This window comes from Mytilus californianus, unplaced genomic scaffold (genome assembly GCF_021869535.1).
Source record: "Mytilus californianus isolate M0D057914Y unplaced genomic scaffold, xbMytCali1.0.p SCAF_2, whole genome shotgun sequence".
Lineage (NCBI taxonomy): Eukaryota > Metazoa > Mollusca > Bivalvia > Mytilida > Mytilidae > Mytilus > Mytilus californianus.
In genome coordinates, this window is record NW_026262668.1 from 80,090,482 (window position 1) to 80,116,666 (window position 26,185).

The 26,185-nt window shown below is 32.1% G+C and overlaps 2 protein-coding genes across 6 annotated transcripts in view; both read right to left on the reverse strand.

Annotated features, from left to right (window-relative positions):
* LOC127728294 (ral guanine nucleotide dissociation stimulator-like 1) overlaps window positions 1-26,185 on the reverse strand; it is a 431,288-nt gene that overhangs the window by 44,572 nt on the left and 360,531 nt on the right. The window lies entirely within an intron of this gene.
* Window positions 11,520-26,185, reverse strand: part of LOC127728313 (endophilin-B1-like) — a 48,005-nt gene continuing 33,339 nt past the window's right edge. For all 5 annotated transcript variants that reach the window (XM_052235655.1, XM_052235657.1, XM_052235656.1 and 2 more), the window contains 3 exons: window positions 22,945-23,143; window positions 13,951-17,442; window positions 11,520-13,852 (listed from right to left, as the gene is read on the reverse strand). In XM_052235655.1, the coding sequence (XP_052091615.1) occupies window positions 17,335-17,442; window positions 22,945-23,143 (307 nt within the window). In that variant the 3' untranslated portion in view covers window positions 11,520-13,852; window positions 13,951-17,334. The remainder of the gene's footprint in view (window positions 13,853-13,950; window positions 17,443-22,944; window positions 23,144-26,185) is intronic.

Genomic DNA, 26,185 nt, shown 5'->3' on the forward strand with positions numbered 1-26,185 from the left:
AATAGTACAAATAGCATTCAATAAAAACCCATTACAGCAATAGCACTGAGGAATTCACACAACAACGTAATAAAAAGTACAGGAACACACGACCAGAACAAACAATGCAAAATTTCAATACAGAAAAAACAATGAAATATGCATCCTGTTTTATAAAAAAAAAATGTAAATTTATATTTCAGTGAATACAAGAGACAAATTCCGTATTATTTCGATATTTAATTGTTCAACATGTCGAGCTCGAAAGCAAAACTTATGTGACAATGCCTATTTACTGTTAACTGGTATCAAAATACCACATTGTAAAAGATTGTGTTAAAACTGTTAACTCTTTTTTTAACCCTTTCTGGAAACGCATTAAAAAGGTGTTGCAACTTTTTAGAAATGCATAATTAATATCAATTACGTTAAAGTGTTTGAAATAAGTGTTTGAAATAATAACACATACATGTTGAAATGCGTGGGAATACCGTTAATGATATGTTTACCCATTTCTGTTAGTACATTGGAAAGACAATCCTGCTATAGATTTACTTGATGCGTGGGACAACACTTGTTTTCAAACATTTAGTTTTATTTTGTAATGTCAGTTATAATTCTTTATACTGTTGCAATGATATTAATGACCCGTGAGTGTGTAAATGATTGTTTAGTTATTAGTAAATTGTTTTCTTTGAGAATTACCTGTGATCTTCGTTTCGGTGAACTATGACGGTTTCTGTATGGTACTGGTGATTCTGCTGTCCTAGGCTGCAGTTTTACATGGGTGCAGGTAAAACCCTCTGTCCAACTTGTCTGGTACTTCCAGTGATTTCTCATTATATCGTATGACATTTTGACTACAAAATGTAAAGGCTTCTTTAGAATATGATTGCCTTTTCTTCTTAATTTTTTCCTGGTAATGTTGAATTTCCCTGCTTATTTGGTAGTGATACTTCTTCAGAAAGTGACATCATTATATATAATTATAATATAACTAATGATATAAGTCCCCATGTAATAAAATATTTATGTGTACATGTATGACAACTGTGTTGTAGCAATTTATTCAATATTCAAAATAGTGATAAATCATTATTTCTTCAAATGAAAATAATTATATTAACAATTGTCAATGGTTATCCAATGTTTTTATGAAGACGTTATAATATATATATAATGAAACCTAATATGTGTGACTAATAATTAAATTCTGTTGCAAAATGGAGGGAACAGATGCCAAGGGAACAATCAAAAACTAAAAGTCTAAAATATCATTTGTTAGAGATATAAATAGTAATAATATTAACAATGAGCAAAACCAATATCGTATACTCAGTTATAAAAGGCCCCGACATGACAAAATGTGAAACAGTTCAAACAAAAAAAAAAGGAATGATTTACGACGAAACAGTAAACGAAAGCAAATATGACAGCCAGCATCCAACGATAATCATCGAATTACAGGTTCTTGACTCAGGACATGCACATATATAATGTTGCGAGGTTAAACATGTGTGCGGGGCTCAACCCTCTCTAAACTGAGACAGTGGTGTAACAACACAACATAAGAACAAACTGTAAACATCAGTTGGAAAGACTTGACTCATCAGACAATCACGATGTACAAAAAACTAACATTAAGACAAAAGACACAAAGTACCGACTCAAGAAGTTACTGAAAGCTAGTTCAATGCCAGTAACAATTAACTAATAAAAAAATCATGTTCTCCCAAATATCATAAAGTAAACTTAATTGTCCTTAGTTTTCGGGCTTTAATGTCAAAGTAATTATTCAAATGTCTAATATTAATATGTTTATATATTATTAAGCAATTAAATGTATTTATGAGAAATAAGAGATGAAATTTCAGACATGAAGAAAGGATATTTTTTTGTATTGTTTTAAAATTTAAAACCGAGGCATGATATTACATATTTCAGTATAAATTATTTCACACTTATCATCTTTTATTTTCATGTGTTTAATTTAATTGTTGTTTAATTTCATGTGTTTTTTACTGTTACCTGTGTTTTTCCATTGTGTGTTCCTTGTTATCCTATGTATTTTGTATCTTTTTAAAAACTTATATCTTTGTTTTATATCATGTCATTCAAGAAGCACCACATGTTATACTGAAAAAAACTTTACCTAGCTTCGAATTTTCTCGTCAACTAAAATCCAAACTGCTACCTCCTTTAACAACAATATTACAGTTTAAAAATGAAAATACAATCATCAAGTTGTAATGGTGTAAATCATATGATTTCCAAAGTAACCTGTGATTACTCTAGAAGAAATTATTGTGACATTAACGTTTAAATATTGATAAGACAAATTTCCAATGTGTGACAGAATACTAAGTATGTAATAATGTGTTCCGTGAATGGAACATATGAATCGTTATAGGTTATCATGATAGAATCCCCTGTTACTGGTAATACTGCAATTAAAGTTTCATCTGGAAGAGTGCGTTAACTATTATTGTGTTAGAAAAAAAGTAGTGCGGTTCTTAATTTTAACAGGCAGATAAGTTCTCTAAATTAATTACAGACGCCAGGGGCGGATCCAGCCATTTGTAAAAGGGGGGTTCCTAACCCAGGATAAAGGGGGGGGGGTCCAACTATTTGTCCCCATTCAAATGCATTGATCGTCAAAAAAAAGGGGGGGTTCCGACCCCCGGAATCCTCCCCTGGATCCGCCACAGGACGCATACAGCATATAAAGTTTCGACTTTTAAGCACAAGTTAAAATTGTCAAATATAGTAAAGTGAGATTTGTCAGTGACTGATTATTTAGATAATTAGGAGCAAAATCTTGCGTTTGTCTTTAAAAGTACAAAGTCTCGAGTAAATTATCACGCATGGAAAAAAATCAATGCCAGCGTCTCTTTCAATCGAATCTATTTTTATTTCTTTTAGGTTCCATGTAAAAGTATATTCCCAAAAGAATAGGACATGTTTAAATAATGCTGACCAAAACGACTGCAAGTTGTCAATGCCTCACTAAGAATCAACTTCTGGTTAAGGCTTGCCAGTTTTCCTTCCTGAAGGTAGGTAGTTCTCTCTGGGTGCACCAGCTTCCTCCGCCTATAAAAAACTGACCGCCATGATATAACCAAGAACGCTTAAATTGGCTTTATCGTTCAGTGTATGTTTACTTATTTTTGTTGAAATGTCTTTTTGATCGAGTTAGGCCATTTCAATTGATATTTTATTGTGTGTCTTTTTATGTCGTAATGTTACACTACTGTCTCAGGTGAAGGTTGGCGCCTGTTAAAACGTTTAAACCCAAGTCAGGAGCCTGTTGTTCAGTGGTTGTCGTTTGTTGGTGTGGATCATAGGTGTTTCTCGTTTCTCGTTTTTTACATAGATTATACCGTTGGTTTTCCTGTTTGAATTGTTTTACACGTCATTTTGGGGCCCTTTATAGCTTGCTGTTCGTTGTGAGCCAAGGCTCCGTGTTGAAGGCCGTACGTTGACCTATAATTGTTAACTTTTTATACATTGCGACTTGGATGGAGAGTTGTCTCATTGGCACTCATACCACATCTTCTTATTCATATTAAATACCAACGCTAAACAAGCAAACTGATTTGATTCGAAATGTTTGGAGGATCCGGTATCATTAGATTAGACTGATTAGCCTTGGCTTTTGGAATTCTTCTAAGCTTATGTACTAATGTTCACATTTATTTTTCTCTTCTTCGTACATGTCTTTATATAATGGTCTAGTAACTAAAATACGTCTACATTGCACAAGTGATCGGTATTATACATTTATTTCCCATGCCTGAGGGAGATATGAAGATTTGTTCACCCAAGAATATTCATATTTCACGAGGGCTCTGCCCGAGGGAAATATGATTTTTCGAGGGTGAGCAAATCTTCATATCTCCCGAGGCAAAGGGAAATGAATGTTTTATTCCACTGCCTATGCTTTGTTTACTATTAATACATTAAAAATTATTTTGCATATATTTTGTTTTCTTATCCGCTTGTTTTTATAAGTTAAACTAAACACGACATACCCATTGATAAACAGTACGGAGCAAAATTTAACTATTAGTCTTTTAAATTTGTTTTATCGTCTGAAATAAATTTGAACATGATAATGATTTTTGCTATCGCTATTTTAAAAAGAATAAGAATTTCAAAACGTTATGTACATTAGCCGCGCGTAATATCGCACGATGTAATCCCGACATTTCAGAGGGGAATATGATCCTCAGAATGGAATATGGAGATTTGTTCAATGACACGTGGGATAGTCTCAACCAATCAAATATTGATTAAATTATCAATAGGTATAATCAATGGAATAAAACTATTTGATATATTCCACGTCCTTGAACTTAGAAAGTGTAAAAAAAATATGTATTTTCTGTAGTTATCCAAGTTTTCGACAAACATGGTGTATCGTGTAATATGAAACCTCGCAGGAAAACTGGAAACAGCTTCTTGGAAATTACATCTTAGACTGGTCGTGTTTAGTCACAGCAAGGAGGTTGTTCAACCTCCTTGGTCACAGGGAATATTATGACACTCCTTTACAAGTTTCAATACAGATCTGCAATCTAAGTTTTGCTAGCACTGCATATACTATTATTGAGACCCCTCATGGGGTCGTCCAAGTAATCACATAATCATAAATCTTTTGCCAATATAATCACAAAGTCATTAATTATTTTTTTAAACAAGATAATCTAATAATCAAAAATACAGTCCTAGATTATCAAATAATCAAATAATCATGAAATATTTGGTCTGGTAATAAAATAATCACTATACAAACGGCCAAGTAATTACATAATCAAAACCCCCATGAGGGGGCTCATTATTAGACCTTACGAGAAGCAGTTGTATTCCCGTAACTCTTGGTGGATTCATATCGAAGGGATATTTGCGATTATAGTGCCAAATTAATATGAAGTTTAAAATGACCATTAGCCTTATGCATGGTACACCGTTGTGCCTTTTAGGAGATATATGACATATATAAACGGTTCTTTTGGAAAACCATTTAGACCGGAGTAATATGATTCATGGTCGGTGCAATAGTAGTTAATCATAACAATGGTTTCCGTGTGGCGTAGCTTGTATGGTAGATTTAATTGCCTGGACATACACAACGCTGGTCTCTATACAACTTTACTCGTATTGTTGTAATGTTGTAGTATTTTATGTTTACATGTTTGTTTTTTTTTTTTATCTTACCTGACCCGAAGGCCAGCTAAGCTTTTGTCATCTTTTAGCGTCCATCTTCGTCTGTTCTCCGTTGTTCGTTAACTTTTCACACTTTCATAGTTCCTAAAATTATTTATTCAATTTCAAACAAACTAATATACACAAATAATTATTATGCTGTTTTCTTACAAGAATTATAATCAGTCAGTTTAATGTCACATTTGCCACCCAAAATGTTAGTAAACCCTTAGAAATTGTAACGCTTTGTGAATGCATTAGCACATTCAAGAATTATTGAAAATTGGAATTTAGTTTATCATGTCAAAGATCGTCCTGCAGATTGTGATATTCCATATTATTGATACACAGTGACTAATTAAGACTGGAATGACAGTTATTTATATAAAGAATTAAATATTTATGCTCCATAATCTCTCGGGGTGTTACGGGTCATAATCAACATGTCGGACAATTTCACAATCAATCCTCAACAGTAATTATAATCAACTGGAGTCTATGATCTACAATTATGATCATATCTATACATTCCATTACTCCCACCAGAGACATATATACACATATCTATATGTCTCTGCCCCTCTTAAATCCACTGCCAACAAGGGTAGCTATATACACATATATATATATGTCTCTGTCCCCACTGAAATCCACTGCAATGTCAACAAGGGTAGTTATATACACAAATATATATGTCTCTGCCCCCCCCCCCCCAAAAAAAAAACTGAAATCCACTGCAATGTCAACAAGAGTAGCTATATACACATATAAATAAGTCTAAATTGAAGACAACGTTCAAACCTATGATTGTGTTGAATAAAAACCGCACTTTTTATACGTGTGCATGCAAAACAAATTTCTTGGTAGAGGGGTCTAAATACAGCACAAACAACATTTTCCAAAAGACCAAAAAAGTGAAAAAGTATATTTAAACAAAACGCATTTGACTAACAGGTCGAACAACAGATGTTCTTAAACCCGACTGCCATTGGCGATTGCCAAATAAACGGATCACAAGATGTAACAAAATGGATCTTTATTATTAATTTAATACCAAACAGAAAACAATAAACTTGCGGAAAAGATGGTATACCGCAAACATGAGGTGCAAACATTTGTACACTATATCCGGATTTCGACAATTAATGTCTCTTCAGTGATGTAAGGAATCGAAACGGTATTTGGAAGGCCATATAATTTACCTCAATTTAGGATAGACTCTTGAATTTTTAAGAGTCGAAATAGGATGAACGGATCATATAAACCCGAAGGCAAATATAATACAAGCCCAAACGAAAAAATATAAATAAGTCTAAATTGAAGACAACGTTCAAACCTATGATTGCGTTGGATAAAAATCGCAATTTATATACGTGAACATGCAAAACAAATTTCGTGGTAGAGGGGTCTAAATACGGCACAAACAACATTTTCCAAAAGACCAAAAAAGTGAAAAAGTATATTTAAACAAAACGCATTTGGCTAACAGGTCGAACAACAGATGTTCTTAAACCCGACTGCCATTGGCGATTGCCAAATAAACGGATCACAAGATGTAACAAAATGGATCTTTATTATTAATTTAATACCAAACAGAAAACAATAAACTTGCGGAAAAGATGGTATACCGCAAACATGAGGTGCAAACATTTGTACACTATATCCGGATTTCGACAATTAATGTCTCTTCAGTGATGTAAGGAATCGAAACGGTATTTGGAAGGCCATATAATTTACCTCAATTTAGGATAGACTCTTGAATTTTTAAGAGTCGAAATAGGATGAACGGATCATATAAACCCGAAGGCAAATATAATACAAGCCCAAACGAAAAAATATAAATAAGTCTAAATTGAAGACAACGTTCAAACCTATGATTGCGTTGGATAAAAATCGCAATTTATATACGTGAACATGCAAAACAAATTTCGTGGTAGAGGGGTCTAAATACGGCACAAACAACATTTTCCAAAAGACCAAAAAAGTGAAAAAGTATATTTAAACAAAACGCATTTGGCTAACAGGTCGAACAACAGATGTTCTTAAACCCTGCTGACTGCCGTTATATATATGTCTCTGCCACCCACTGAAATCCACTGCAATGTCAACAAGGGTAGCTATATACACATATATATGTCTCTCCCCCCCACCACTGAAATCCACTGCAATGTCAACAAGGGTAGCTATATACACATATATATATGTCTCTGCCCCCCACTGAAATCCACTGTCAACAAGGGTAGCTGACAAGCAGAGAAATTACGCAAAAAACTAAAAATCATCTTAATATTTTTCTAAGACAAACTTTTTTTTTAAATGAGCATTTCGAGCGTCAAATTAGTTGTATTTTTATATTATCATTGCATTTTAATATAGTAATACTTTTTTTTCGATTCTTAAAGATATCAAAGGTTGCCTGATCATAAGTTTAAATCCTGCAATGTTTTAATTCCTGCGAAAATTTTCCCAGTCCAGCAGTAAAAGCTATCCTAAATAAGGGCGACCGTTTAGCTGTGTGGGGTGTATTAATATGCAACCCCGTCCGGTCAGAATAGGGACTTTGAATTTGATGCATCTTGAAGGGAGAGTGCCAAAATCTCTACACGTTACAGATTCCTTGTTACAATGTTTTAAGGGTCTGTTGAAAGATAAAATGTCCTTCCCTATCCAGCATACAATAATTTTCCAGTGGTAGTCAAACTTTTCGCTCACTATAGAACCTAGTGAATTATCATTTAATGCTGATTTATCTCCCTGAATATGCATGAAATATTTGCCTCTGGACTTTCAGCAGACAAAAATCAATCAATCCTACAATAATTTGATTGTCAAAACTCGGGTATGTTAAATATTAAAATAGAAACAATTGCAATCTATGCGATACTAGTCACAAAAAAAAAACATATACGTGATTGTGTTGTACAAAGCATGATGGAAACGACGGTAATAATAAAATGATAAGTCCAGAAATACAACCGTTCTTTAAACCCAATATCCTTAAATTAAGTAACAGTAAAAGGATAAGGTGACAATATTGGATGATCATAATCGCCCTATATAACCTTGATACAATTCTGTGGATATTGTAAAAGTCAATAGAGTGAATGGCCAAGCAGCTTTCAGAAAAAAAGATTTAAATATTTATTTTTTGCGGATAATGACATGCCATCTTACTGTACAGCTAAACGTGAATGTTGGACCAGTTTTTAACATAAACTGTTATCACATAGATATGTATCGCCTTTTTGTAATTTTTTAAAATGTTGAAATTAAATTAGCAATACTTTAACATGTAAGTTATGCAAATATTCAAAGTCGATGAACCATGACTGAAGGTACATGGCTAAACAATCTCCATGGAATGTGCCAATGCTAATACAACTGCATACCAAATACCATTGACTTATTATAAGTCGTTCCCTTTAAACAAACCTAAACACAAACATTAACTTGTAAACTATGTAAAAGTTTCAAAGTCAATGAATTATGAAGAGGGGGTGGGCATATATAATCTCCATGGAAACTATACTTGCAAATGCCAATAAATTTGCATACCAAATATCATTGACTTAACATTAGCAGTTCATCTTCAACTGATCTAATCACAAACTAATACATGTAAACTAAGCAAAAGTTTCAAAGTCGATAGACCATGACTGAGGGGGCGGGGCCAAATATTCTCCATGGCAATGAGATGTACTAATGCTTATACAACTGAATATCAATTAACATTGGCCTACCATTAATGGTTCCCCTTGTACTGACCTAATCACAAACTAATACATGTTAATTAAGCAAAATTTTCAAAGTCAATAGACCATGACTGAGGGGCAGGGCCAAATAATCTCCATGGAAATGAGATGTGTCAATGCTAATACAACTGCATACCAAATATGATTGACCTACCACTTGTGGTTCACCATAAACTAGACCTAATCACAAACTAATACATTGTTGACAACGACTCCGCCGACACCGGAAACAGCATACCTATGTCTCGCTTTTTGACTTCATCAAGGCGAGACAAAAATGGGTCAGACTAAAACGACTAGGTTATACATAATGTTTCTTGAAAAAAGGGACGATGGTGTATAAGCAAATGCAAAAACATAAACAGCCTGTAGAAGTCTTTGAGTCTGGCGGCCTTAACTTGGTTCATTCATGTTAATAACAATAAAATGTTGCTTATAATGTGTATTTTATAAGTCAATAATTAATGGTAATAAAATGCTTCGCTGAGCGCAGCTGGATACGACGGCAGAGGTCCAACCCTGAACAGTTGGGGCAAAAATGGACACAATATTCACGCTTGATACAGGTCTGAATTTGGATTGTAATTAAATATTTGACACATAATAGGTTTCAGACACCGAATAACTGTAGTCAAAGAACTTAGAATTGGTTATATGATTTGAATTTATATACAATTTTTTGTTTTTGTGCAATACACTATGCTGTTGCAAAATTGACTCCCACCCCAAAAAAAAAAAAAAAAATTACCCCCCTTTTTTTTGCTTTTGTGAAATACACTATGCTGTTGCGTATTGACCCCCCCTTTTTTTGCAAAAAGAAATAATATTTGAAGAAATTTCTTTTTAATTTCTGAAATCTGAAATGAAAAAAAAAAATTGCCCCCCCCCCCCTTTTCCAAAAAAAAAGTTCTTTCCCTCAAGATATGGTCATAATCTCAATTCAAAATTCTATTGGAGTTTGCAACCATAATTACCAATTTAAATACATCATAAAAGTCTTAAAATAGGAAAAAAAAATCCCCCCCCCCCAAATTTGTTGAACCCCCTTATGATTCATCACCCCCAAACTCAATCCCAGCCTTCCCTTTGTGGTATGGTACCTTGTAGTACAATTTCAGAGAGATCCATACACTTGAACACAAGTTATTGTCTGGAAACTAGAAAAATGCTTGGTTTTTTGGCCCCTTTTTGGCCCCAAATTCCTAAACGTTTAGGGCAATTACCCCCAAACTCAAACCCAGCTTTCCCTTTGTGATATGGAACCTTGTAGTACAATTTCATAAAGATCCATACACTTACACACAAGTTATTGTCCTGAAACTAGAAAAATGCTTATTTTTTGCCCCTTTTTGGCCCCTAATTCCTAAAATTTTGAGGCAATTACCCCTGAAATCCAACCCAGCCTTCCCTTTGTGGTATGGTACCTTGCAGTACAATTTCAGAGAGATCCATACACTTGAACACAAGTTACTGTCTGGAAACTAGAAACATGCTTATTTTTGGCCCCTTATTCCTAAACGTTTTGGGCAATTACCCCCAAAATTAATCCCAGCATTCCCGTTGTGATATGGAACCTTGTGGTACATTGTCAGAGAGATCCATACACTAACACACAAATTATTGTCTGGAAGTTACAAAAATGCTTATTTTTGGCCCCTAATTCCTTAACTGTTGGTACCATAGCCCCCAAAATCAATCCCAACCTTCCTTTTGTGGTATTGAACCTTATGGTAAAATTTATTAGAGATCCATTCACTTAAACTAAAGTTAGAGTGAGAAAACCAATGTGTCTTCGGACCACGACGACGCCAACGTCATACCAATATACGACCGCAAAATTTTTTTGCGGTCATATAAAAAGAATGGATTTTCTGATACATTCACACTGAACACTGGACTTCCTGACCTCTGGAAATGGCCACCCTAGTGTCTAGTACAGTTTCGTTGCTTGGTGTGTCTTTCAGTATTAAGAAGTTTTACGTTTTATATATTTTCTGCTAAGTTGACTAATAGAGAATAATACCTATCAATATTTTCTGTAAAACCAAGCAGGAAATGATTAAAATAAGTTTATAAAGTGAACACCTTCAATCTACATGTAGACATTTTTATAACTTCAATGTCTGTGTTCAAAACTTTAAGATATTTTTCCAAAACAAAACATTAATGTTTCCTTCTTCAGTAACTTTTTTCTGTATGATTTAAATTCAAACTCAACAAGAATGCACACATTGTTTTGATAAGCATACCCCCACTCACTGGTAAGTCAAAGTATCTGAAAACAAGAAATAGGTGTCTGACACATCTGAAAAGTGCATAAACTTTACAATTCATCACTGTTGAGCTGCTGACCAAATGTCATATTGAAAAATTCAAAGTATTGGCAAACAGGTAGTGGATATCCATCAGAGTTGAAAAGTGCTCACACATTTCAACTTATCACTGTCAAGCTGTTGAGCAGTGTGTAATGAACGGATAAAGTGACTGTATAACATCAAGAACTAAAATTAACAAAACACTTTCAGAAGATGTTTTGAAATCCTATTCTGACCTTTTTATATTTCAATAACAACAAAACAAAAATTGGCATTAATAGTTTTTTTTTATTTCATATACAGATATCTTTCATTCAACTATATCTCATAATCAATTTGTATGACCAGTGACCACTCATTTCAGGTAAGTGACTTTATGTTTACATGTAGGGACACTATTATTAAAGATACAGTGCACCACAACTTACACTAAATCATTGCCACTCAATGCACTAGAGTAACTTTTTATATTAAGTGGCACATACACTAAACATCAAGTATATTTCTGTGTTTTGCCACTTACACTTGCAATAAAGATAATGTGTTTTTGTACTTGCAGTAAAGATAAAAAGTACAGACATTTACACTAAAGTTAAAGTGTATTGCCACTTACAAATAAGATAATATGCACTGTTATTTACACCTAGATAAAGATAGAATTTGTAAGAATCAGAAAAATTCACTAAAGTGCATAAAGAAATAAAATAAAAATCATGCATAACAATACTCCACCAACTAAATTAAAAATTAAAATATGGTGGCTCTAACTAATAAAAATAGGAATCCATTTTTTAAATTCTTTTGAAGGAAAGATTAAGTGTGCATCCATTTTAAAGTTTGAATCATAAAACCTTAGTAATTCTCTTATAGACATTTATGATCATTCCTTTGATTACAATCCAGTTTCCTGGTGCCAAAACAACTTGTATATTTGAAGAAAAAAAAATACCAATGTCTAACCATATGCAAACATTGATCAAATGTAACAACTTAAATAAATTTTGACAGTCATATAATGAGAAAATTAAATGAAATGTAAATATAACAACAAAAAACCTTTACCAATAAGTAAAATCTCAATTTTTAATGCAAAAAAAAAATATTGACTTTTTTTTACTATTCTTAGTATATGTGATTAATAGCAGATATTAAGTTTAAAAAATGGTATAATACATATGCAAATATCACATTTTATTTCATACAATTCATTACTTCAAACATATGACAAAATTTTCAGCACCATTTTGCCGTCTCAAACAATATAGCACTTAGATAACCAAAATTTACAGTATTTAACAAATAAGTTTGTCACTTAACATACAGTAAATCCCATCAGTATTAACTTAAATCCTAAAAATGAAGCTGAAAGTTTCTAAATCAACATTAAATAAAATAAACCTCTTGATTTTCAATTATCCAGCTCCATGTTAGTTCAACATTATGATAGATGACTGTATAGTACCTCATGATAACAGAAACTAAATTAATAAAACAATTGACCATATTTATTAATACTCCAATACATCATATCAAATAGACAAATAATACTTTAATATTGGGATGTACATTTAGATAAGATGAAAACTTATTTGTAAACAAGTCTAACACTTCACTAAATATTGCTTCAAATATAAAAGTAACAATACTTCTGACACATGAATCTTTTTCATGTTTAGTTTATTTTTTCATTCTGCTTAGATTTGGGTTGATCAAGCCAAACCTAAGCTACTAAAATAACTGAATTCTCATAAAAAAATGCCTACACTGGCAAATAGTTTTATACTGATGTAAACATGGTAAATACTCGATACTATTCATAAAGAGAATTCTACACTAACAACAGTTTTTGAGATGTCAGATTATTCTTTGTTTTAGATAGTTGTCAATTTTTTTTTCATTTCTTTTATCATCTATCAAAACATCTGGTTATCAGCATTACATTATTTATTAATTTTTAATGAGTATCTCTACCAATGAAATACTTGAAAATGTAAATTCTGATGTTAATGAGCCATTGAATGTCTGCATTGTTTGTTAAGCTTTGTCTACCTGCATATCAACATGTATATATAATCGATAACAAATCCCTCACTAACATTAATAAAGCAGCAAGAACAAAAAAATATAATATAATAAAATTTTAAAATTTTATAAATATAAATGTACCATTCACTTTTATGCTTTGATGATGAAATTTCTGCATTTCTATAATGAATAATGAATTAAACAAAAATTTCTACTGGCTTTTAAGTTTCTTTGACATAATGTATTATTTAGTTAGTAAATCTACATTGTTCATTTCTTGTGTCTATTTTCATTACATTAGTCTTTAATTTTATTATCGTGCTTTAAACCATAATGTCATTTTAGTATTTTGTATGATGAGACATTAATGGAAGCTGGCAAACATTATTGTCAAACCTTTATAATGGATACATACAGAATATTTGTTGATATTTATAAGGACAACTATATAAAACTCTTATTAACAGTTATTTAAAGCTGACCTAATCACGAAAAGTCAAGTGTCCAATGCCAGATTTTTCAAAATCTTGTACTCGTTCAAGCATTATCATAAAATGTGTTTTCATCAGTAACAGTCTTTGTAGGGCAGACAAACTTTAATATGTAAGATGAAGAAGATCTAAACTTTTGTAGGGCAGACAAACTTTAATATGTAAGATGAAAAAGATCTAAACTTTTGTAGGGCAGACAAACTTTAATATGTAAGATGAAGAAGATCTAAACTTTACATAATTTACAGAAATTTCATCACAAAGCATTAGTTATAACAATTTAATAAGGGTTCAAACAAGTATAAAAGTTCCAAACACAGTATGAGCACTTTAAATACAACACTGTACATATGGTTAGTACTATAAAATCACCACTCAAATCTCAGATTTTGTCATAAATACTATAAGTTACACCCTTCTCTCTAATACAATTTTCTCTTGGTCATTTTAGATTCTATGATGGTTAGCTCTCATTTATTTGAAAAAGTAAATAGAGTAAAATCTTTTACCAGACCAGTAGATAAATACCTTGTACAACAGTAGAGTTTGATAACTAAAATACTCAGCAATATGTGTAGTTTTTTGAGATAAGCAATTACTTTAGTTGGATTAACATCTTGCCATAACTATTAATTATTTACAGAAAATCAATATGTCACATTTCCCTTTTTTAAACCAAAATTTCATAAATAAAAAGAACAATGAATCCCTGCATTTCATGTATATCTTAAATCTGAACAGTTACATCCATCAAAATAATGTACAATTAACACTTATCTGTACAGACATCCAATACAGGAAAATTAAAGTTTTCTCAATCACATCTGCTGGTTTAACAAATAAAAATATCCTCTTATTTCCAATGAATATTTCAGATGGGATAATTATCAAGAAACATCAAACTTAAATCCTCAATCAAGCAGTCCATGGATGCATATTTAAATGGTACCTCATGCAGAAGGCAACTCTTGATCAAAATACATGAATCAGTCTCAAAATGGTTATCTGGTTAAAACATAAATTCATTATTATTCTGGATTCAAACCAATTAGGTATAAAATAAATTCCCAATTTTTTTTTTGTCATATGTTGAAAGGGAGATAATTCATAATCTTACAACACCATAGATTTCTCATGTAATTATTTATGGTTTTCAAAAAATCAGGGTATTAAAAATATGTTATTAATAATTTTTTGTAATTATTATATTTCAAACCTTTATTTGAGAGTGTTTCTAATAAACCAAAGTATCTCTCTTACGATAAAATTCGTAAGGGTTCCGCGGAACCCAGTGTCTCGCCTACTTTTGCTGTTAATTGCAGGCTCAACAAAAATGAGGAAAAAAATTAATAAAAATATTCCTCTCTATACTATCTTTTGATTGTAAGTAGCTTCTGTCCAAGTTTGGTAAAAATCCAGGATGGTTTTTGAATCTAATAAATGTTTTTAAAACTTTAACTGCAGACTGTATGTAAAGTTAACTGGAAGAAAAACTAAGTCCATTTATAAGTAAAATACGGAAAAAATGGAACATATTTTTATCAAAATTTTCTTCTAGATACTATCTTATGATCATAAATAAGCTTCTGTCCAAGTGTAGTACAAATCCAGGATAGTTTAAGAAAGTTGTTAAAATTTTAAAAACTTTAACCACAGAGTGAATGTAATGTTAACTGGCAGAAAAACTAAGTCCATTTATAAGTAAAATACGGAAAAAATGGAATTTTTTTTTTACAAAATTTACTTCTGATACTATCTTATGATCATAAACAAGCTTCTTTCCAAGTTTGGTAGAAATCCAGGATAGTTTAAGAAAGTTATTAAAATTTCAAAAACTTTAACCACAGAGTGAATGTAATGTTTCCTGGCAGAAAAACTAAGTCCATTTATAAGTAAAATACGGAAAAAATGGAATTTTTTTTTTACAAAATTTACTTTTGAATATAATCTTATGATCATAAACAAGCTTCTGTCCAAGTTTGGTAGAAATCCAGGATAGTTTAAGAAAGTTATTAAAATTTCAAAAACTTTAACCACAGAGTGAATATTTGTGGACGCCGCTGACGACAACGACGCCGACGGAATGTAGGATCGCTATGTCTCGCTTTTTCGACAAAAGTCGAAGGCTCGACAAAAATGACAGTAATCAATAAGTGACATCCAAAGATTCAATGTATGAAGATAAAATATAATACTAAATCACACATCAGCCATAACTTTTAATAAAAATAGATCACATTTTATGTTTTCAAACTCTGAATTTACAAGATAAATACAATGTAATTTTGATGTTCCGCTGGCCTTTCAAAAATAAAAAAATACTATTAAATTCAGAATATAACATGAACATTTATATTGCAAATCTTACACAAATGTAAGATTGATTTATTGTGATGCAAATCATGTCACAAATTTTGCATCTATACAATCATCTGATTAATGTCTGAATTTAACAACATCAAAATCAATGTAAGATAAACCCCAAAAAAATCTGCATATTACTAATCATGCCTTGTTCCCATCAATTATTATATGAAAAGTCATAATATTGGATGCAAATGCTACAATATGAGCATTTTACAAAGACTATGTGCAAAAAATTACCTGGGATGCATGTTATTATCTAGGTATATACATGTGAGTCAAAATGCATCAGATAAATGAAATTGATTGAAATTAAATCTGGATCAATGAAAAATTCAGATGTAGTTCAATGAATGCTAAATGTATACAACATTTCATAAAAATACCATCTAATTATGTGTAATTGACCTTAAAAGGAGCGTTATCACGGTAGAACATGTGGTATTTCAGAAAAAATCTCAGACCTAAAATCTTATCAGACAATAAAGTGTATAAAGTAGATCAGTGCAACCTTCTCTTGTAGAAGAGAGGCCAAAGATAACAAAGACATATTCAACCTCAAGAGATTGTAGGATTGATTACTCTTGAAACTGCATCTGAAAACCAAAGTTATATCAACCAACTTCTGAAAATTGGCATTAAAAGCACACAAAGCTGAATAAGACATGCACAATTAAACATGAATGCTTGACTGAAGAGAACTGATTAGTATATCTTGAGTAAAGTATCATTTGTTTCAATATCATGCTTTTTGGGACTTTAAAAAGAAAAAAAAAATGTTGAATTTCTTATATTGAAAGTTTGGAAAATGGTTGTCTGCCGCCACAAAATATTCATGACATAAGAAGGTTACATAATTCTATGACTTATTGCTTTATCATAGAACTTTTATCGTTATACAAATTTTGTGCAAAACAACATTGATTTTCAATGATAAAAATTTAAGGTACACCATAATAATAGCACTCTAAAAATGTTTAATACATAACAGAATATAATTTGAGGGTAAAAATGGACAATTTTCTTGAAAGAGTTTATATCACATGCACAACTTGTTTTCTGTATATAAATTACATCTCTCTGAGACCTCATGCCATCTTTAAACCTTCTGTTACCACACCGTGTAGTGATCCATCTTTTTCTGTAACTTTTCAGAAATTTACAGTTTATAACAAAAATTGAAAGTATGTAATTGTATGTGATTCATTCTAAAACTTCTAAATATGTGTTTGGAACTTTTCCCTTTTGTGAACCCCGCTCTGCCATTAACCAATCAGGATCCAGTCCCGGAACTTTGTACACTGTTATTAGCTGAAATAAAATAAAACAAATATAAAAGTAATTAAGTTCATATCTATAGCACACCACAAGTTAAAATACACAAAATACATGCACAAAACATCCATCATTTAGTGTGTGCACAGTACTGTTGATTTGACTCAATTAAACTATCTGACACATGTTAAGTTTTCTGGTGTTTAGTGGTTGCTGAAATTTATTACAAATAAATGGGGAATGTGTCCATGGGACACAGATGGATGCCCCCGCTTGCATATCATATAAAGTTATAAAGGGACATAACTGAACAAATGGTAAAAGTGACGCTACCCAAATTTGTACTTGATCTGAGTTTTGTGGTAATAAGTATTGTGTATAAGTTTCAGAACATTTGGTTGAGGCAAACTTAAGTTAGAGAACAGAAACGAAAAATTCAGCAATTTTTCCATTTGTAAAGGGGCATAACTTTAGAACAGTAAAAGTGACGCCACCAAAATTCAAACTTGATCTGTATTTTGTGGTAATAAGCATTGTGTATAAGTTTCATAACATTTGGTTCAGGTAAATTTAAGTTGGAGAACTGAAACGAAAAATTCAGCATTTTTTCCATTTGTAAACGGGCATAACTCTGGAACTGTTAAATTGACACCACCAAAATTCAAACTTGATCTGTATTTTGTGGTAATAAGCATTGTGTACAAGTTTCATAACATTTGGTGGAGGCAAACTAAAGTTAGAGAACGTAAACCAACTTTGGGACGTACGGACAGACGGACAAGGGTAAAACTTAATGCCCCCGCCGTAGATAAAAATCAACAATTTCTGCAATGGATTGGAATTATTTATGTTCTGCCCATATAAATAATTTAATGAATATATAAAATGAAATGAAAGAAATGTTGACATGCAGATATGAGTGATTGACATAATTTATGAACACTAAACAAGATATTGAGTCAATGTCGAACATAAACAAATTAACAGAACAACCAATCAATACACTACAGATACTCTTAAAGAAACTGGCCTACCATAAAACTTTATGTGAACCAATGAACCATGAAAATGAGGTTTATGTCAAAGGGAATGCCATCCATATACATGTAAGTGAAATAATTCAATAAATCAAATGCAGTTGACCCATCACTTACAGAAACTGATAAATTTACTTATAGTGAAAATACAATGTTTATCATTGAGTTCTGAAAATACCTTTTAAATGTTTTAAGTTATTACTGGTACTGTTAAACAGATATTTACACCTTTCAATGAATAAACAAACCAATGTAATTAAATTATATAGTTTTTCAGAAACCAAACTGATCCCATCATCTAAAAGTGAAACATTATGAACCATATCAATGAGATCAAGGTTAAGTAACCCCTTTTCTGACTGGCAAATAATACACTGCAGTAGTTGCACATACTCTTGCAGTTGTCTTATTCCCTATACAGTTGATGAAACAAGTGATCACATGCTGAAATGTCTTTCCTGCTTTACTGGTCATCATTGAATTATATGTTAAAAGTCTTTAAGATCAAAGTATCACAGACTTAACATTATAAAAACATCAATGAAAATGAGCTCAATGTCAGAGGAACACTGCCAGACGGAAAGGTTTACCCTATAATCACTCATACAGCAAATACAGTTGACCTATTGCTTGTTATATCTGAGATACAGACTTAATCAAGAACATTTAACATTGACCAATAAACCATCAACATGGTGTCAAGGTCAGATGAACTCTACTCGACAAACCTGTCCACTTTATGATCATTTCATGGGTCAAAATGACCAACTATAGTCAACCTTTTGCTTAGTATCTGAGAAACAGTCCTAACCACAAAAAAATGAAAATTGACTCATGAACCATGCCAGTGAGGTGAAGGTAATTTGAACCCTGCAAGAGGGCAATGTACTGTAAATTCAGAAATTATCTGTGAGGTATTTATTATTGCCAATAATGTGACTGGATAAGTATCACAATAATTAGATCTCGCATTCTGATATCTGATACATAAATCTGTGTATATTTTCCTAAAATTGAAATAATTAATCTTGCATTTTAGTCCATTCTTCAAAAATTGCAATAGTAAATGCACACAATAATTTCTAATTTACAGTATACCTTACAATCATTTAATACTCCAAATATAGTTGACACATTGCTTATAGTATCTGAGACAGGGACCTTACTACTAAAACTAATGTTGACAATTGAATTGTGGAAATGAGGTCAAGATCAGGTGAACAATGTCTGTTGGCACTCATACCACATCTTCTTATTTATATAAACACCTTCCAATGATTTTATATATCCATCATAGCTGTCTTATTACTCATATAAAGTGAGAAACTATACAGGTTTTTAAACAGTTGTGAAACCATGAAAATGAGGTCAAGGACACAAGCATATGCCACATGGAATCTTCGGATCATAAGCCATCTAGCATCTGTGTACAAGATTTGAAGTATTCAGATCTTGTACCTTATACTCATGTAATATAAAGCTTTAAGCAAATAGTTTCAGCTGACACCACAGGTTTAACATCCCTATGCCTCACATTCTGTGAAGAATAGACAAGACAAAAAGACAAGACAAAAACTAATCATTAAACAACAGGCAAGAAAATATGTCATGTTCAGGTAAATCGGAAGGTAATGTGCACCTTGCATTGTTTAAGTTCATCAGTATTACTTATAATAAATCAAGTAACCATGATCCCAAAAACTGAGTTTTCTTACCCTTTAAAATGATGTCAGCTTAAGGTGACTCCTGTCAGATAGGATAGGACACATCATAAGGGTTAGAAGTGCCATAAATAGTTTTTCTGTTAAAATGTCATATTTTGAGGAACCTTGCATGACTGACCCCTTGGGAATTATTTTATTTGATTTTAGTAACATCTAAACATCACTGGGGTTTGGAAGGTCTCATAATTTAGCCTCAACCTCAAGACACAAATAGCCTAATCTTATTGAATGATGCCTTGTTGATCAACAAACCTTGAAAATGAGGTCAATATCCACTCGCCTTTGTCAGACAGACATGCGTATTCTACTTTTGTATTGAAAATATTTCACCTGGATATTTAACCATTTTAAACAAGAGTGCACACACTGAAATGTCTCGCCTTCTTTACTAATCATTGATATTATGTTGATAGTCCTAAATATAAAGCTTTCTTACAACTGTCACATAAACTTAACATTAACCAAGAAAACTAAACATTGAACAATGAACCATGGAAATGAGGTCAAGGTCAGATGAACCATGCCAGGCAGGCATGTACAGCTAACAATTCTTCCATACAACAAATATAGTTGACCTATTGCTTATAGTTTAAGAAAAACAGACCAAAACACAAAAACTTAACACTGAGCAATGAACTGTGAAAATGAGGTCAAGGTCAAATAAAAACTGCGCGACTGACATAAAGATCATAAAATACTTCCATACACCAAATATAGTTGACCTTTTGCATATTGTATTAGAAAAAAAGACCAAAACTCAAAATCTTAACTTTGACCACTGAACCATGAAAATGAGGTCAAGGTCAAATGACATCTGCCAGTTAGACATGTACACCTTACAATCATTCCATACACCAAATATAGTTGACCTATTGCTTAAAGTGTAAGAAAAACAGACCAAAACACAAAAATGTAACATAAGCAATGAACCATGAAAATGAGGTCAAGGTAAAATAAAACCTGCCAGACTGACATGTACATCATTAAATATTTCCATACACCAAATATAGTTGACCTACTGCATATAGTATTAGGAAAACAGACCAAAACACAAAAACTTAACATTTAGCAATGAACCTTGAAAATGAGGTCAAGGTCAAATAAAACATGCCAGACTGACATGTACATCGTAAAATATTTCCATACACCAAATATAGTTGACCTACTGCATACAGTAGTAGAAAAACAAACCAAAACACAAAAAATTAACATTGAGCAATGAACCGTGAAAATGAGGTCAAGGTCAAATAAAACTTGCCAGACTGACATGAACATCGTACAATATTTCCATACACCAAATACAGTTGACCTATTGCATACAGTATTAGAAAAACAGACCAAAACACATAAACTAAACTATGACCACTGAACCATGAAAATGAGGTCAAGGTCAGATGACACCTGCCAGTTGGACATGTACCCCTTACTATCATTACATACACCAAATATAGTAGACCTATTGCTTATAGTATCTCAGATATGGACTTGACCACGAAAACTTAACCTTGTTCACTGATCCATGAAATGAGGTCGAGGTCAAGTGAAAACTATCTGATGGGCATGAGGACCTTGCAAGGTACGCACATACCAAATATAGTTATCCTATTACTTATAATAAGAGAGAATTTAACATTCCCAAAAATCTGAACTTTTTTTTCAAGTAGTCGCTGAACCATGAAAATGAGGTCAAGGACATTGGACTTGTGACTGACGGAAACTTCATAACATGAGGCATCTATATACAAAGTATGAAGCATCCAGGTCTTCCACCTTCTAAAATATAAAGCTTTTAAGAAGTTAGCTAACGCCGCCGCCGCCGCCGGATCACTATCCCTATGTCAAGCTTTCTGCGACAAAAGTCGCAGGCTCGACAAAAACCAAAATTTCAAAATTACCTAAAATAGTTAGGATACTTTAAATATATTTCATTTTCAATGAGCAAAATGAATATTTCATGGAAATAATTCAATAATTACCTATAGAATATTTAGCAGAGTTTGAATCTTTATAAAAATGAATAAATGGAGACTGTGTCTCTACTTGCATATAACGTTATATAGAGTTATAACTCGAGAACGGTAGAAGTGATACCGCCCAAATTCGAACTTGGTCTGAGTTTTGTGGTAATAAACATTGTGTATAAGTTTCATAACATTTGGTTGAGGCAAACTAAAGTTAGAAAACGAAAACCAATTTGGGACGTACCTATGGAAGTACGGATGGTCGTACAGACGTACGGACAGACCAGGGTAACACTTAATGCCCCCTAAGGTGACGGCGGGGGACATAAAAAAAACAACTGTGACTTGATGCCTCGTAATATTAATAGAAGAAAACAATAATTTTAAACAATAAATCCTCAGTATCTTATAATACAAAATCAAATTTACAATAAAAAGCCCCAAAGGACAAATGTATCTACTTTTGCTACAGAACTATGAAAACAATCATGCATACATTGTATATACATATTTATCAGGTCGAGAAAAAATAAACAGTATTAAAAATATAAATAACATGCAAGGATTTCTGGATATGGATATATGTATGTTAAAACCATATGAATTGTGCTTTAGATTAATTTACACTGTGATTTTTTTTATTTGTGTACCAAAAGTTTCAAAATATTTATTAAAGTAAAAAAAATATCATAAACAAAAGAAACTTCAATAATAATTCTCATGTGAGGTTTTTAACTCTACAAAAAAAACTGAACTTTAAAAATCAAAACTTTTGGCACATCAGTGTGAACATAAACTATTTTTAACATTCCTAACCTCATCAGCTAAGAGGGATAACTCTGAATTATCTGCAGCATCATAATCATATAAAACTCTAGCCTGTTTTTTCTCTGTACTAGGTGTTGCAGCTGTGATGTGTATCATAGGGGGTGCACTTGGCTGAACAGGGAGAGTGGAATTAGGGATACCTGGTCCAAGGGAATTTGTTGAACTGTTCCCACTACCAACAGAATAACTGAAAAACAGTAGAAAACACCACTAAAGCAAAGCAGGAGAACATGCAATGCCATTTTATTCCAATATTATCATTCATCTCCTGTTCCCAATGGCTATACAGTTAACTCCCCTTTAAGATTTTTGTTTAATTACTATATCTTCAATTTCCAGTTGTTACTATTTTTGAACCCAGTGGGTTGAACATCTCATTTTAAAATGACAATAAACATGATTTTGATTGGACTGTAAGCATATATAGGGAGGACTGATATTTTGTATACAATGAAAGCCACTGGAGAAATATGATATAACTACTCTGGAGATTTTACTGACCTCATTTTACCTGTTTTACAGAGCAAAGAAATTAAAAGATAAGAAAAATGTTGTAATAAGACTTTAAGACAAGACAAAGACATGTAACACAGAGACAAACAGATAGTGACAAAGCTCAACTACATTGTTTGTGATTTGGAAGCACTTGCTCCACCATTTTGTACATTAATGAAAGTGAAATATGTAATGTTGCTGCATTCCAAGCACATTTTTGGTTAATTTACATCAGAGCACTCAGAGCAAAGATTTGGGGATGAAAAAGATGGGATAATTACATGGGAGCCATTTAATCAGATGATGATTTTAAAAGAACAGCCAACACCATTTAGGTTAACCTTTTATGAGTGAGTTAATGAGCCTTTATATATTTTTATACAGTAAGTCCTCCACATCTTTTATTTTTCATTAAAATGGACAAGGTTACTTATGAATGGTTTGAATAACCAAGTTATAACTAAGAAAATTGAGTTACTTTAATATTTATCTTTATTTGGCAAATTTCTGTAGTTATCTGGCTTTTAGCTATTTCAATTGAAGATTTTATATCTCAAAAAAGAATACAAGAAATAATAACAAAAATACAGAATAAATTGTTAGCAAAGAGATGTGTTTTGACTGTTAGAACATCAAATATCATTGATTTATCATTAGTATGTTCAACATAAACTGTTCTCATAAAATACTCAAACATGTTATATAATTAACTATGGATAAACAGTAGTGCAATCTGTGCATGATATAACCATTCCCCTTATTTTGACCAGTTAAGTCCCACATCAGCATGGGATATGCTTGAGGGTTGTGCATCTGAACATTATTGAGATATTAAATAATTTATTACATGATGGGCAGATTGTGACCCCAGGGCCAAGCTCTTAGGTGCATTGAAAAGGTCTTGCAACAGAAAACAAGATAAAATTCCTTATTTGACCTTGAGGTCTGGTAAAGGTTATCTTCAACAATAAACAGCATATTTTCTTGAGGCAATGCATCCATGTGCCACACATGAAAAAAACTGCTTCGCTGAGCACAGCTGGATACGCCCGCAGAGGTCCAACCCTGAACAGTTAGGGCAATAATGGACACAATATTCAAGCTTGATACAGGTCTGAATTTGGATTGTATTAAATATTTGACATATTATAGGTTTCTGAATAAATTTAGTCAAAGAACTTGAAATTGGTTATATGAATTGAATTTATATTCAATTAAAGATTTCTTGCTGTTGTGCAATACACTGTGCTGTTGCACAATACTTAGTAAATCTGTTGTCAGACTATAAACAATTAAAGTTCAATTAATTCTCAATGTCATATTAGAAATTTATGAAAATGTAAAGGGAGCTTACATCAATAGATATAAAAATTCACCAAAGTTTCATGAGAATTGCTGACAGCATTTTTGAGTTATTGTCCAAAAACTAGAAAATCCCCCCTTTTTTAATGAATAAAACCCCATAACTCAGAAATGTAAAATGTAAAATTTATAAAATTCTAAACGAAGCCTACATCAATAGATTTAAACAATTCACCAAAGTTTCATAAGAACTGCTGAAAGCATTTTTGATTTTTTGTCCGAAAACTGGAAAAATCCCCCTTTTTTTATGAATAAAACCCTGTAACTCGGAAACTTAAATCTAAAATATATAAAAATCGAAAGGGAGCTCATGTCAATAGATATAAACAATTGACCACAATTTCTTGCAAGTTGGTGAAAGCATTCTTGAGTTATTGTCCGAAAACTGGAAAATCCCCCTTTTTTTAATGAATAAAACCCCATAACTCGGAAAAGTAAAATCTAAAATTTATAAAAAACAAAAGAGAGCTCACGTCTATAGATATAAACAATTCACCAAAGTTTTATGCAAATTGGTTAAAGCGTTTTTGAGTTAATGTCCGACATGTTGACGACTGACGGACAGACGGACAATTGTATACCATAATACGTCAAAGGATAAAAAGATCCATTGTGGACAACAAAATGTCCTCAAAAATCTAATTTTTTATAGGTGCAATATTTTATTCGAATGTATACACCTTGCCATGTATCATAAGTCAAACAATAAAAAAATTTTGACCAGGGCAAGGCTGTTCGAGAACCAGAAGTAACACTACTAAGAGATTTTTATTACTGCAACTACAAACCAGAAAAAAAACTATCTTTACAGAAAAATTCGTCAAACTGACCTAATCACAAAAGTTGAAAACACCAATGCATTACCTTTTTCAACATTTCCCTTCGGCAAGACAAAACTGGTACAACAAAAATGTATGAAAACGGATAATCTTTTAGAGGTAATATATTTAAGACACTTAAGTAGTTTATGTTTATTTCAGTTTTCTTTTTTTCTTTTTTTGTTGTTGCTTAAACCTATGATAGAAAAATTTTTTTTAAATAAAATTTAAGCAGCACCTTAAGCAAAAATTATACTTACACACATTATTAAATCTATTTATAACAATGTTAAAGATGTAGAGGAATATTAGAACAAGAAATGATTGTAACAGGATGCTGTTACGAAGTCTCCCAAACGAAGCTCCCATAATTCGTAATTCCCAGGGTCGCCTGACATTGGGCAACGTCCAGTGAAAATTGGTTTGGTCCAGTAAAGTTATATGCATAAGTGATGCCTGGGGACTAACCTTGTATATCATTCAAATCATCTTGGCATGACAAACCAGAATATATATGGTTTAGGGGTGGGGATCTCGACCATTTACAAGATACT